The sequence below is a fragment of the Rhinolophus ferrumequinum genome (genome assembly GCF_004115265.2).
Source record: "Rhinolophus ferrumequinum isolate MPI-CBG mRhiFer1 chromosome 5 unlocalized genomic scaffold, mRhiFer1_v1.p scaffold_110_arrow_ctg1, whole genome shotgun sequence".
Classification (NCBI taxonomy): domain Eukaryota; kingdom Metazoa; phylum Chordata; class Mammalia; order Chiroptera; family Rhinolophidae; genus Rhinolophus; species Rhinolophus ferrumequinum.
This window is the reverse complement of record NW_022680355.1, coordinates 13,391,033-13,406,212: the sequence shown is the minus strand read 5'-3', so window position 1 is coordinate 13,406,212 and position 15,180 is coordinate 13,391,033. Positions and strand designations below refer to the sequence as shown.

General features: G+C 40.1%; 1 protein-coding gene across 1 annotated transcript in view; it reads right to left on the bottom strand.

Moving 5' to 3' along the window:
• TAF3 (TATA-box binding protein associated factor 3) overlaps positions 1-14,747 on the bottom strand; it is a 147,357-nt gene extending 132,610 nt beyond the window's left edge. The window contains exons 1-2 of the mRNA XM_033100610.1: positions 14,379-14,747; positions 9,839-10,081 (exon numbers count right to left, since the gene is read on the bottom strand). Of these exons, the coding sequence (XP_032956501.1) occupies positions 9,839-10,081; positions 14,379-14,544 (409 nt within the window). The 5' untranslated portion in view covers positions 14,545-14,747. The remainder of the gene's footprint in view (positions 1-9,838; positions 10,082-14,378) is intronic.
• Positions 14,748-15,180: the final 433 nt, after the last annotated feature.

Genomic DNA, 15,180 nt, shown 5'->3' with positions numbered 1-15,180 from the left:
CTGTTTAAGATCTGGGTATCCAGTCTCCCCAACCCCAACTGCTCACCTAACCTCAGCTCCGCTCTCTAGCATATTCTCTACAAGTTCTCTATCACCCAGTCCTGTCCAGCCACGTCTCCCACACCTGGTCCTTCCTCTGCATCACTCCCCACTCAGCATTTGGGCCCCATCCTCTCTCCCTGGACGACTGCCACAAGCTCTAGCAATGCTTCCAGTGGTGTCTTCTCTGGCGTCCACCCTTCCCACAACCACCAGAAGCTACTAATCTAATCAACGTATCCTGGTTATTTAAAAATTATCCAGACTCCCTCATTCCTTGTAGCAGACGAAGTAAATATTCCAAATTATAATTTGAAATCACATGCAAATATTGGTCTCATCTTTTTCCCGTATAGATTGGAAGCTCTAGGAAGGCACCTCTGTATTTCTAGAAATAAGCTGTGTGCCTGGCATACAGTAGGTTCTCCAGAGCTACTTGATGAATGAATGAAACAGTGGGTTTGTATTTCCCTTTAGCACCAATAGCACAGGATCAGTATATAACCCCCGTGAATGACGCAAATAACAATATTATTTTATTTGAAACAGGAAAGCTCTATGTAGCCATAGCAGGTAATTAGTTATGTAAAATGCAATTACTGCACTGTCCCAGATAAGATTCAAATTCAGGAAAGCAAGACAGGTGAACTCCTAACTTACAACAAAGCACTAACGTTGGGGTCTTATGCCAAGTCAGCCATGTAACATCATCTCTACACACACACACACACACACACACACACGACCTCTTCCAAGAAATATAATTAGATAACAGAAATGCTAAACTTCTGGAAAATTTAAAATTGGGGGAAAAAAAACAAAACACAACAAAATCTTTTTTTCTGATCTGGATGCCTGGCGGGGGAAATTGACAAATTAGGTGGCTGTGGTAAGTAAAATATCAAAATACTTAATTTTTCTAAGGCATTTAATGTGATTACTTGTTGACTTAGATACAGAAAAACTATTTTATTATAGTGAAAATGTGTTCTTATTTTTATAAATCCAGACAGATTAAAGAAAAAACTTTCGGTAAAGAAGAGAATTTCTGGCCAAGTCCACTGTAAATTGCAGTCTACCAAATCTGTGTACGCTGGTACTTTACTCTCTATTTTGAAATATATACACCTCTACTTCAGGACTTATTTTGGTGGTTTGAATGCAAACCACCGTATTTATTATAAAAATTTTACTATAAATTTTTTTAAAATTTAATCTTTATGCTATAGGTAAGGAGCCACTTCTAAGGATAATAAGAAGCAGAAACAGTAACATGAGTAAAAGAATCAGAACACGATTTTTTTAAAAAAAATAACTACTCCAGAAGTTAATTTGAAAGGAAAAGAAAAAAACTTGAGATGTCACAAGATAAACCTTCCTGTTTTTATTCGTGTACGCTGAGAATAATACCAGCGTAACAAGGGACGCAACGGGTACTGGGCTAAGACTAAGACTGGGACTCAGCTGTCATTTCTGTCACTTAAGAGCTGTGTTACTTTGGATAAGCTACTTTTTGAGACTGATTCCCCAACATTCTGAACAAATTCCCCTAAAGATAGCAGTCACTTCCTTCGGGTTTTGAACTGACCTCTCAGGTAGAGTAATAGGAATTTAGGTTTTGTGCAGAAGGTGAAATGGAGAGTGAGTGTACGATGTAAACAGTAAGTAAGATCAGAGACAAGTAAGTAAGTTCTAGAGACAAATAAAACTAATAATGAGAACAAAAATCTGCTAAGTGTGACGGTAGAGATATATGGGTGCCCAAAGGAGCATGGCATGGGAAGGGAACTCCAAGTCAGCCCATAAAGATCCGGAGACATACAGTTCCTTTGGGGAAACAAGCAAGTTAATGATTCTGGGGGTTAAAGCTGGAAGTAATGAGGGGCAGGAAATTAACATGTAAAGGTAGGCAGAAGTCTCACCATGGAGGGCCCCACAGGTTTACACAGAGAAACCTGTACGGACCGTGACAGGCCAGTCACCACAAATGAGCCCTCTAGATCATTTCAGACATAACCTTTATGGCTCGGATGCTGTAGGATTCGGAAAAAGCAAACACCACAAAGCCCCAGGCAACTGCCTCGGATGCACAGAATACATTTTGCCCAGACTCTTGCACTCCAGTCCTGCAAGGCCATGAGGGTAAAGTACCCGAGGGGGTGACGGGGAGTGCTAGGTGTGAGGCGGGGCTTTGGGGCCCAGAGGCATTCTGCAAACCTGTCTACTCAGAAGGCTGGCTTGATGACGGTATTACCCGCTTAGGAATGTCCTGCCCACGCAGAGCTTTCCAGCAACCACAGAAAAAGGCCAAAGGAGGGGAGGGATGGGCATCTTACTCATGCCTCCGCCTTCGATGTGGGTTCCGTGTGTAGGACGTGACACACAGTGGGTATCCTACATGCAGCACTGAATGCAATCAACTAAATCCAGCTCTGCTCCCTACTCAGTGTGACACAGGCAGGTTCATCCACCCTTTTGTAAAACTTCCACCACTCCTTCTGAAAAGCGGGAATGGTAATAGCATCCGCCGTTAGGGGTTGTTTCAAGATTAAATGAGATAATGCTTATGAAAATACCATGTGCTATCAAGGACCAATTATCTGACGGCTGCTTTTATATTGCTATTTGCAAGTAAATACAAATATTAATATTTTAGTGACTAAAAGGCAGTGTAAATTTCCTCCGTAACAGTCTTCGATTCATTTAGTAATCTCAGCTACAAGCATGAACTTCTCTAGAATGATTAAAGCCATTTTTATTTTGAATGAAAAAAAGAAATTGCTCTCCTTAGACATTTTTGGTTTTCCTTGAGAAAAAAGGGTTGCTCACTGTACGTGTAAACAGAGAAAGCTAATAAAGTGTCTTATACCGTGGAATATACTTACTTTTTGTTTAACAGTTTATTTTGGAAGGTAAGGCTAGTTCAGAGAAGAGTGTAAACAAAGGGAATAATGGGATAGCATTTCAGAAATTTATAGGAAACAAAATTAGCAGAACTGATTATAGGGAATGAAGAAGCATTTCTAGCTTGAACGACTGGGTATTAGCCACCAACTAAAATAGGTAACACAGGTGTATTAAGAGTAAGATAACACGAACAGCGTTTGATACACTGATGTGAGGTGCTACGGGCAATGTGGAAACAACCCACCAACGAGGGGTACAGAGTCCGAGGGGTGTGGTGGTAGGGAGAGACAGCTCAGGAAGTCAACAGTATACAGATGAGAGTTGAAACCATGAGCACAGAGAAGATCACACATAGAAATTGCGTACAGTGAGAAAAGCAGACGTCAACGATAAAATTTTGGGAGCCTCAACATTTTAGAGGTAGAAGAATTACAGACGATGAGCCCACAAAAGGCAGAGAGAATGCATCAGTCATATAAGCAGCATTAAGAGCATGATGTCACTAAGGAAAAGCAGTTTCAAGGAGTGATAAATGCAAGAAGATGCAATCAAGGGACTCCTGGAAGAAAGTAGCAATGTAGTTTTTGGATCTTCCCAACTTGCCACATAACAATAGAGCAATTATCACAACGAGGTGACAAAGTGTATGCGTCAATGCCAAGATACAAGAGGGTGAAGACTAATGACCAAGAGCCACGAGGCACGAGTACTACCCATCTGTGCAGGGGGAGGCGGTGAGAGGTAATGGGAAGACTGGCCCAAAGAGGAGAACCTCAAAAAGCCAACAGACACCCACTGAAAGCCTGCAGGCCCTATAAGAAGAGTGGCCGAGGCTGAGCAGGGTCTGGCTACTTCCAAAATGGGTGAGGTCCAGGGGCCAGAGTGAGACCTACAGGACTGGGAAGAGTCAAGTGCAGAGATTTCAAACCTGACCCTTTGCTCCTCTCTCCAGGGCAGAGCCCACTGCAAAGAAACTTGCTGGCACTGGAGTCACAACTGAGCAGAAAAGGAAAACTGGCATTAAGAAAAGAAAAGATCCAGATAAAAGTGGTGGAAGAAAACAGAACATCTCAGAAAGGAAGCTACCCTACTTTTGAACATTACATGAAAACAACAGGAGAGGGGCCACTGTAAAGTCAGAAAAACTCCCCTGAACTTCCTTCTAGATGTTCAGAAAAACTATACTCACATACTCAATTTCTATAAGAAAAGGAGATTAAATACCAAAGACAATGGAAGTTCACAAAAAACACATACTCAAAAAAACCCAAAAACCCAACAGATAAAAACTGTAATGTTCTATTTTAAAATGGTCTAAAAGACATGAAAGAAAATAAATCAAAATTAGAAAAACTTGGAAATGAGGTGACAGAACTCAGAAAGGTAGCTATACGATCTGACAATGTACAATTATAGAAAATTGGGGTGAATAACAGGATAACATAAGCAAAAAAAATTTTTTTTACGTGTTTCAGTAATCATGAACGATACAGTATTAAACTGTATGCCTAATCTAAGATACAGTAAGTAAATGAGTGATTATGGAATGTTCTATCATCTTCTTTACCCCTGAGAGCCAGAATTCCTGTTATGGACAAAAGTATTTACTGATGTAACACAAAAAGTAAAACCAGTAGTCTTGAATCTGAATTGGAAATATCTATATGGACTCATAAAGTACCTCATCTACTGTCGGCCAGTCTACCTGTCTATCTATCCACACACACCTATATGTATATTTTATTACTTATTGCCTAGAAACAATGAAGACACAGTTGTAATAAGTACCCCAAGTGCCTAGATTGTGAACCTGAAATGCCATTTCCCAAGAAGCCAGGGCTTCTTGTTTCCTAGTGTGGGACGAGAATATACAAGATGAGCCTGGAACATTTTGATACACCAGACAGCCAGGACTCTCTCAAAGACGACTAGCATCATTCCAAAAGGATTCAGAAGCCAGATGGAAGAAGCTGCCACTGGCCAAAGATGGGACAATCTGAGTTGCAATAAGGGTAAAACTAATTAGTCACCTACAAATGACAAGGAACCAACTCATTATTTTCAAAACTGGGTTTATAAAATGAAAGAATCAGGCATTTCTTCCTTTCCCTGTATGAACTGTACCACTAAGTAACTCAATAACAGATGAGAGAAAGGATTTCCTTATACAATTATTCTAGTAAAGAATGAAATAAAACCCCAGTGACGCACTATCACGACCTTGCAACCCCCAGTGAGTGAGTGTCAACACTGCTAATACCGAAGAAAGGGAACCCCGACGTCAGCCTCCTGAGGAGGGAGCACAGCCCTGCATCTGTCTGGCCCAAGTCTGACCCAGCCCCAGCTTCTCGCTGCCAGTGTGCAAGAAACACACTGAAGCATACCAGGAGCACACAGTCAGCAAAACCCAGACGGTGGCGACCCTGGAAGTCAAGCCACCCAGATTCTTCAATACACTGGAAGAAAAAGAAAGGGCTTTGGAAAGAGCGGGTTGGTGGGGGTTGGGGGGGTGCGGCTGTGGATCAAGAGAGACCTAAAAGACATGTAAAGTAAAACAAGAGGACGGTGTAAGGAAATCAAAGTGTCAGGGATACACACTCGGCTGATAACACTATAAAGCAAAGAAATATTCCCTATAAAGTTAGGATCGTGGTTAGTTTTGGAGGGAGGGAGGAGGGGACTGTGAACTGGGCTGGGGGGGGCGGTTCTGGGGACGTTGGTAAAGTTTCATGTGTTGAACTGAGAGGTGGTTAAAAAGGTATTTGATTGGCCTTCTAATAATTCACTACGCTACACCCCCACAAAAAGAGGATCTGTAAGGTCACCAATTACTACGTAATTGGGGATCTCAGAGCTCTTTCAAGGAAAGGATGAGAGTAGGAAGTCAGATTGCAGATTGAGAAATAAATGGCAGGTACTGAAGGGGACACAGATCTTGAGTCTAAGGATTCGAGACATTTCACATGAAAGATCTAGAAGGATTCACACCTGTTAAACAAGGTTATTCTGGGGAAATGGGAGTATGATTCAGTGGGCAAGAATTCCTTCTGTATCATCCCCTCCTCCATCACCTTCACACTGCTGACATTCAAACAGCTCCTCAGTCAAGAATCTACCCCGGCCCAGTTGTTAGGTTTGCATTCCCTTAGCCCCTACGCATACGATTAACAGTGTTCTAGGTTTATTCTTATTGTAGAGGTACTTCATAAATGTATGTTGTGTTTCAATTCAAAAGTAAAGTCCTTAAAAAGGAGGAAGGGAAAACGGCAAGAGAACTAACATCCGTGGCTGTGTGTCGTACGAGTTAATATATTTTATATAACTGTATTACAAAGTACCTCAGTTAACCCTCACTGTCACCCATGAGGTAGGTATATATTTTTCGTTGAGGTATAACGGACACACAACGCTGTATTAGGTTCAGGTGTACAACACAATGACTCAGTATTGCCAATATATTGGGAAACGAGCCCCACACCAGAAAGTGACCACCGCACTAGTTAACATCCATCACCACACATCGTTACAAAAGATTTTTTCTTACAGTGAGAACTTTTAAGATCTACTCTCTTAGCAATTTGCAAACATGTACCACAGTATTGTTAACTATAGTCACCATGCCGTACATTATGTCCCAGGACATTTTTTATAACTAGAAGTTTGTATCTTTGGACCCCCTCACTCACCTTGCCTCTGACCTCACCCTACCTCTGACAACCACCAATCTGTTCTCTGTGTCTACGAGCTTGCTTTTTTAAAAATTTCAAATTGTTTTTATTTATTTTTACACCTATTTTACAGATGATGAAAATAAGGTCCAGAAAGGTAAAGCAACTTGGTAGGACTATAAACCCCGACAGTGGTTGAGTCCCGTCCGAATGGCTCCATGAAGCCCCTGCTTTATGCCCCTTCGGCCCTTCGATTCTTACACACTCTCCATTGCGGAGAAGACATTCACACGTTTTTCTGACAAGAACCAAGCGGAAGGATTGATAAGATGGTCGTCCTATGGCAGCACTGGACTAATCACATTTTATGACCAAAGGCAGGCACATCACAGGCGGCTCATAAGGAAAGAAAAGGATAATAAAGAACTTGGCGAACAGATGTTATTACCAAAGATGTTCATGTCTGTACCACACTTTGCTCCACTAACCAGAATACCAGGAACTTTCTAACATGCTGTACCCATGAAAAAAGAGATTTTGGATTGGAATGATTTATTTAGTGGCCTTGGGTGGCTACACTGAAAAATGGTAACCACAGGACTGCATTTTAAATCCTTTCCCTGAACGGGGGTGGGGGAGGGGGGAAGGTTTTGAAAAACATTTTAACGTACTGCCTCTCATTTATTGCATCCTTATAAATCATATGCATTAACTTATGAATCAGCAAATTTCTACTTTTTAAATTTTATTTTATTATTATTTTTATTAGTTTGAGGTGCACAAGACAAAGGAATACTTAGACGTTTATCATTTATATCCCTCACACTGTGTGAACCCCCCTCAAATTTCTACTTCTTAAAGAATCCGTAAATATTAGCTAAAAAAAGAAGAGTAGTGTTCAGACTTGCGTTATTTCCCTTTTTAAATGGTTATAATTTATATTCCATAAAAACTCAATTGAAATATGATTCTCCTTTGCTTCAAATATTGCAGGAGAGAAACTCAAAAATTTACTGTAGTAATTTCAGACAGACATAAGTATCTAAAATCATTAATTTGGTTTTCATACTCCTTCACTGCACAATGTAACGTAACTCAGACTTACGTCTGAGTTACATCTTAGTTACATTTCCTTGGCAGTATTTAAACATGATAACCATATCACTTTGAGAACAGTTTATTGTGTATTATTTGCATGCTATAAAAATAAAACAAGAGGGCCCTGGTTAAGTGGAGATTATTATCAAAGTCCTAGCTTTGGTTTTGAGTAGTGAGCTTGTTAGAGCTTATTTCTAAAAAAATAATTAAATAACTCTCTAAATAGATAAATGCAGATTAATCATGGACCAAAGATCAGCCTATGCACAGATCAAGGATGAAGATTAATCAAATGTCCATCTTAGTCGAAATTATTAAAAGGTCAGAAAAAAAACAAAAATCAAACAGTTTAACTATTAAATAGGAGGTATAATAGGAGAGAGAAAGACATACAAGCCACAAGATACATGCAGAAAGCTCTAAAAGGCAGAGAAGAAATGGCCTGAAATCTATTAAACGGAGAAGACAGTAGTTCAGGCTCAGTCACACGCTTCTTGATAATGCACATACGTCCTCGCCGTTAAACTTGACCACCGTCTAATTTACTGATACAAAATTTATAATACCTATCATTCTGAGAATCACTGGCGTTCCAGTTACTCGCATATTAGCGTCTTTCCTTTAGTCTCCTCCTATACAATGCCTTAAGTTTTCTCCCAGCGTTGGATAACCATTCACGTTTTCTCAGCACAATTCCAAATTCTGTGTGCTTCTAAGTACCTTTCAGCTAAAAACTTCAGAGCCACAAAAAGATTATTCTTAAAGTACAAGAGGACATATCATGGATTAATACTCGGCATGACTTTTATAAAGATGTCTAGGAAGCTTAATAAGTTATATTTAAAGACAACAGCAAAGAAAATTCCAGACCCATTTGACATTCGTGTCCTGTTTGTAAGAGAAAATGGAGTTCTTTTCAATCAGGCCTCTGCCCAAGAAACCCTCCTTTGATAATGTTGATATTAAAATGCATTTGCTATGTTTTTAAAATAAATAATGTTTAGAGAAGTAACAAATATAGGTTTCTTAGATCAAAACCATTGACATTAGAGAATGAGGGGTTTAAATTTAGAGAACGACTTTACATAGGGAGTTACAAACAGTAAGAGTTCCTTAAAGGTAATGAAGGCTACAAATACACATAAATTCAAAGGTGGGGAGGAGACACACTTTTAGGCAGTTACTAAGGGGCTAGGGGAAGAGAAAAGGGGGATGAGGACTTATTGTTTAATGGTTGCAGAGTTGGAGAAGATGGAAACGTTCTCGTGGTGACGGCAACACAACAATGTGAAGAATGTCACCGAACTAACTATACATCTAAAAATAGTTAAAATGGTCAATTTTATGCATATTTTACCACAGTAAAAAAAAAAAATCACAAATAAAAGTTATTTCTGCCATCATTTGCATTGTTCTGAAGTATATCTTTGGTTTTAGAATTGAAAAAAGAAAGGAATTGCAACTTTTCTAATTTATTACAAGGAAAAGCATTATGTATCTGCATTAGAGGCCACAATACTTATCTCTTTAGAATCTGAGTGAACCTAAATAATCAACATGCCAAAATCATGCAGGAAAAAAAGACCTCTGTGATGACTGACTATTGTGCCTGATAAGCTATTATTTTATAATCAAAAATTATATAACCAAACAGTAAACACTGCTACTTATCACAAAAAAACAAAGGTAAATCTGCATAATTATTAGTGACTGTTCACTCACTGTTCCCAGCTTCATCCAACTCACATTAATAATAAGGAGGAAAGAAAAGAGCTACCTCAATTTTTCTATTTCAAAGGTTTTCTAATTTACTTAAATATGCCATTCTCATTTGATATGTCTCCTGAAAGGTCTCTGTGGACACATTCTGTTCTCCCCTTCTTAAAACTTACAAAGGGAATAAATGCCCCATCAGGCAGAATCTGCCTGGGGATGCCAGCTGCAAGTTTGTTGACTTAAAGGTTAGAACGATTTGTAAATAACATTAAAACATGTTGACTGTAGTTCTAGAATTTATATATTGGCATAGCTTTTATATAATTTTCGTAGGAGAACTGAGAAGATTAAAACCCCATTAAAATAGTTACACGAGGATCTGAGTAAGAAACGAACAGAACATTACAAACCTTCTTGAGAAGACACGATGGGTGGCATGTAATCAGGAATGTACTCTTTCCTTTCCTCTGCATCTTTACTTCCAGGTTGAGGAAACTGAAGTACATTGTTCTTACTAACAGGAAACGAAGGAATTTGATGTGGGAAAGTGACAGGTTCAATATTGTGAATATAATCTTCTAGTTCGTGAAGACTAACGCCCATAAGCTGGAAAGCTTCACTAACATCATCCAAAATTGGGTCTGTTCGGCCATCTGAAACAAAGTCAAAAGCAAAGCAAATTATTATTATTTTTTAATTCTATGAATACTCCTTTAAAAAATAATAAGCAAATATGTAGCTCAGAATCAAGTATATTATATATTCAAGACCTAGTGAAATAGAGCATATTATTTAAAGATTAGAAAACTGATTCTTAAAGTCAGTTTTAAATATGATCTGACAACCAACCAGAACACCACAGACAATTCATACTAATAATCAGCTAGTATAGAACAAGTATCAAAAGTAGTTTAGGGATGGTCAACAGCATCTGGAACAGTGGCTAACACAGAGTCAATGCTCAATAAATGTTACTATGATTGTCTGTTATCAAATAATTAGAAGGCTGTGCTAAGTAAATGGCCATTACATTTTCTCTGTTGTTCAATGATGCATCTCTGGCAAATAGTTGTCACTCAATAAATACTCATTGAATGAATTATACCGTTGAATCAATTTTTTAAACCCAAGGAAATTTACAGAAAGAACTTAAATCATAACGGTAATTTACATATGAAAGTTTTAATATAATTAAAAGACACCATAAAAAGAGATATAGATAAAAAGATTAAAAGTTAGATGTAGTAGGATTCTTTAGAAAAGGAAGTCTCTCTCCTATGCCTACCCTTAGCAGAACTTAAGGTTTTTACATCTTTTAAAACGTCTATGAAAATTCCAGTTCCTGATTTCCAATAGCCTAATGGATTTTTTTTACTGAAATCTCCTATGCTCACTTCAAACTCAGCATTTCTGAAATCAAATCACGCTGTAAAATGAAAATAATACAAATTTTGTAAAAATTCAACACATGCTTGCTCACATGCACTAAAAAAAGCTCTAGAAGGATTATACATCCAAGTGTTAACATTAACAGTTTAAGGGGGTGAAAGCTGCAGTACAGGGGAAGGGGAAAGTTTAAAAGGAGACTTTCACTTCTAACTTCAAACGCTTCCGCAGTTAGGGTTTTTCTACAAGTATGGGTAACTTCTATGATGTATAAAAAAGAAATAAAATGAATACTCATTCTTCCTTTTACTGATGTAGATAAGGATTTCAACTCTTCTATTCCTATCCAAAGTATTATTATTCTCTCAGTCTAAAAAATATAATCATCTTGAATTCCTTCATATGCTTTGCAGTTTCAACCGAAGACCTTTGGGTACTACCCCCTCCCTGCCCCCACTCTGCTTTGGGCCCTGGATTTCAGAATTTTTCATTCTATTCCTACTATCACTATCTCGGAGTAGTTCCAAGTTCTCCCCACTTGAGTCTCTTGCCCCTCATTGACAAGACAATTTTCTTAAACTATCCCACTCATCACACTGTTTCCTTCCTTAGGAGTAGGCACTGTTTTCTACTACGTTTTTATTTCTCTGTCTTTTACGTCCCTCCCTAACCTGATTTCACTGTTTAACCTTTTCCTCTAAATCCCTCCAAATGAACTGGCTACATACGTCAAGCCAGCCACCTCACTGGTACTCTCATCATGTTTTAATTCTGCGTGGATATCTTAGTTTATGCTTTCTTTGACCTGACATACTCGCCATCTTTACACAACCATGCTTTATAGCTCAACTCAAATCTCATCTTTTCTGTGAAGTAATCCTGCCCAGAACTCACGGCCCCAAACCATCTGTCCTTTACCTTATTCCTTTTGCATTTACTGCCTAGACCACGCAATAATTAAGTTATAGTACCAGTCTTGAGGTGTCATTCTGAAAGATTTACACCTGCTTCCAGCTCACGTACTCATATTTTATACATATTACAACATATACAGAAACATCTGCCCCCGAATGCTTTGACAAATTGTTACCTTAGGCAAATTTAAAATTGCATTATTTGTTGAATGAATAGTAACTTCTGATGCTTGCTTTAACTTGGGAGCTTTTGAAAAAGGGACAGATACCATCAGTTTGGTTTTGTTGACATTGTGACACCCATATACAAACCTTCTGGGCAGGGATTGTGCCTAAGTAATTTTATGTTTCCAACACCTAGCACAGTGTTTAGTTCCTAAGTGGTACCCAAAAAATATCTACTAAAAAGACAGAAACCAGTAAGCAAATATGTAACTCAGAATCAAATATATTATATATTCAAGACCTAGTTATCAGAAACAGGATTTAAAGGAATAGAATACAAGATTGCATAGTAGCAATTTGAAGTTATAGGATTCGAAGTTAAAACAAGGATAGTAAAGAAAAAAGAATCTAAAAAGTCTGTAACTAATAAGTATACCAGGAATTAGCATATTTTTAAAAAGTCACCAAATCACGATGGAGAATAATGGACCTGAGAATTACATTCTCACTAAGAGGAACAAAATCAACTACAGAAATTGGGTCATTAGGAAAGGGGTTCGCATTAACTCACAACAGTGACCACTTGATGACTTGGGCACACTTGGAGTGTACATCCTGGCTCTGCGTACAACGCAGGAAAGGTAACTATTTATTCAGGGCTATTCTGATCACCTAAACGTACAGAACATCCATCCTTAGGGAACTTGGTAGCAAAAATATAATCCGGATGATGCATAACCGTAACAGTAACCTCAAAAGATCATGAAGGAGGACAGTGGGGACAGCAGAGGGTGGGGGTAGAAGCAAAAGCCAAGCGAGTCCTATCGTGTGCTGTTGGTGTACTTTCAGGATAACCAAGAATGAGAGTTCCTGGGCAGTTCAAATTTAGCTTAGAAGTATCAGTGAAATCAAGCATTCAAAAAATACATACTTTTAAAACTCAAAAAGTGAAGTGAGTAAATAGTTATCATGGTAGTGGGTTATTAGTTCATTCATTTAGTCAACAAATATTTCCTGGGTGCCTAATATATTACGGCACCATACTAGCTTACAGAATATAAATATAATAAATTTGTCTCCTGGGGAAGAAATAGGAGAGCGTGACAGATATACACAGATGACTACAAACCAAGGTGTTAAATAACATACTATGCACAGACTTACAAGAGCAGATAACATGAGTTTCCTGAAACAAGTGATAAAGTGAATCTCAAAATATAAGAAGTACTATTGGTGGACCAGGGGGTGAAGGACAGTAAGAAACACCATGTACATAGGAATGGACAGCTTAAAATGCTTGGGAAAAGATAGGCAGCTCAGCATGGTTGCAGATTAGGATGGCAGGATGGTAGAAGATAAGAAAAATGCTAGCTCACAAAAGGAACTGTGCTGTTTCAGAGTTTAGATTTTCTGCCTGCATTCAACTAAAGTATTTTTAAGAACCACACGATCAGATTTGTGGTATGGACAGATTATTTCGGCAGCACTGTGGAAACTACAATGGAAATTGGGGCCTAAGAAGTAAAGTGTATCCATAGGTCTCAATTTTTAAGTTTAGGAATCACTTGAACAAAACAAAATATCCAATGAAACACTTCACCCATTTCTCCACTTTACCACCTTAAAAATAACGACCTGAAATTTAAATAAAGGGTAGTTTCCCTTCCACACATATGCATCACATCAATGACATGATGTGTGGCTTCTATTAAATATTCCAAATTATTAAATGCCATCACCTATAGACACTACCAGGTGTTCACTTAAAAACCGTAAGTACTATATCCCAGATTACCTGGGGAAACTTGTAAATTGCCTATAATCCCTCTACCACACTTTGATAATCACTGACATAAAAATATAAAGGAGGAAATCAATGGGTGGCTGAGATGTAAGTGAAAGTTAATCTAAGTGAAACTGACAAAGTTGGCCTTAGCAAAGAGTTAAGTAGAGAACTGTCTATGAAATGAACAGATGCAGAATGAAGAGGTAGTGTCCGTAACGGAGCAGAGCTGTCAACGAGTAAGTGTTGTTATGAGCTGAAGAATGGCCAGCTTTGTAAGAAACGGCCGGTAGACGGAGCGCCTGTGACAACTAGTTGTAGTAGTTTGCGGGAAAGGAAGGAAAAGGACCAAAGTAAAAGAGGCTGTAAGGCACTCTGGAGGTGGTTCACAAAATGAGACCATGAGAAAGACCGATGCACATTTCAGATCAGAGAAGGGTGAGAGGGTATGGAGCTGGGAGCGGAGACAGGGCTCCCGGCTGGAGGCGGGAAGTTAGCGGACAAGGAAGAGGCACCAAAGGGATGACTAGAGTTTCCAGGGGCAGTGGAAGCGGATGGGCATCAGGGGCCGAGAAGATACCCGATCTCGGGGTAGGGGTGGAAGACAAACACCTCGCAGACGCTGGGATAGCGAAGGGGAGACCGGAGGTGTCACTCGTGACTGTCCAGAGGCAGCCCTCCCGCACCCAGCCCGGTACTCACAGAGCTCAGAGTACCGATGGCAGCCCCGTCCCAGTTGCTGCAGATAGCGCTGCAGCACGTCCGTCAGGAGATGGCAGGCGCTGAGTTGCACCGAGTCCCAGCCCAGCGCCTGGCAGATCTGCGCCACCGAGACCCTCAACAACGACCTGGAGTAACTCTCGCACATCCCGCTCCGTGGACTCCACCGCAGCACTTGCTGCCACTTCTCTCCACCCCCACCGCCTAACCTTAGCAGAGCCCCCGATTCATCCTCTAGGGCCCCCGTGGCGGGGAAATCGTCTCCCCCCGACCCCTGGCGACCACCTCAAAGGCTCAGCAGCACGGAGCGCGCCAGCCTGAGAGCCGCCATTTTGGACTCGCTCCGCCTCCCGCTGGACGGTCGCCGGGGCGAGGCAGCAGTAGCCGAATACTGAGCGCGCCGATGAGGAAGCTCCGCCCCGTTGAGGCAGAGCGATGGTGTCGGTATCAACTCTCGCGCCTGGAAGGACGCAGGAAAAGGCTGCGCAGAGTGCAGGTGGAGGAGGCAGCCGAAGAGGCAGGTGCTTGGGACCTTCCGGGGTGGGGGTGGGGGTGCGGTTACTTGGAGAGGAAGGGAGAGAGGACCGTCAGTGATATAGGGGCAGAAGAGGGAACCGGGACATGAAATTAAAATGCAGGTGTTAGAAGTTGGGAACCCTAAAGACTGTGAGTGCGGGAGCGGGATTTGGGGCCTGGGAACCTAAGTGCTACCCCAAACGCGGATCTGATCCGGTCTTATCTCTACTCAAAAAAAAAAAAAAAGGAAAAGAAAATTGAGCTGCCT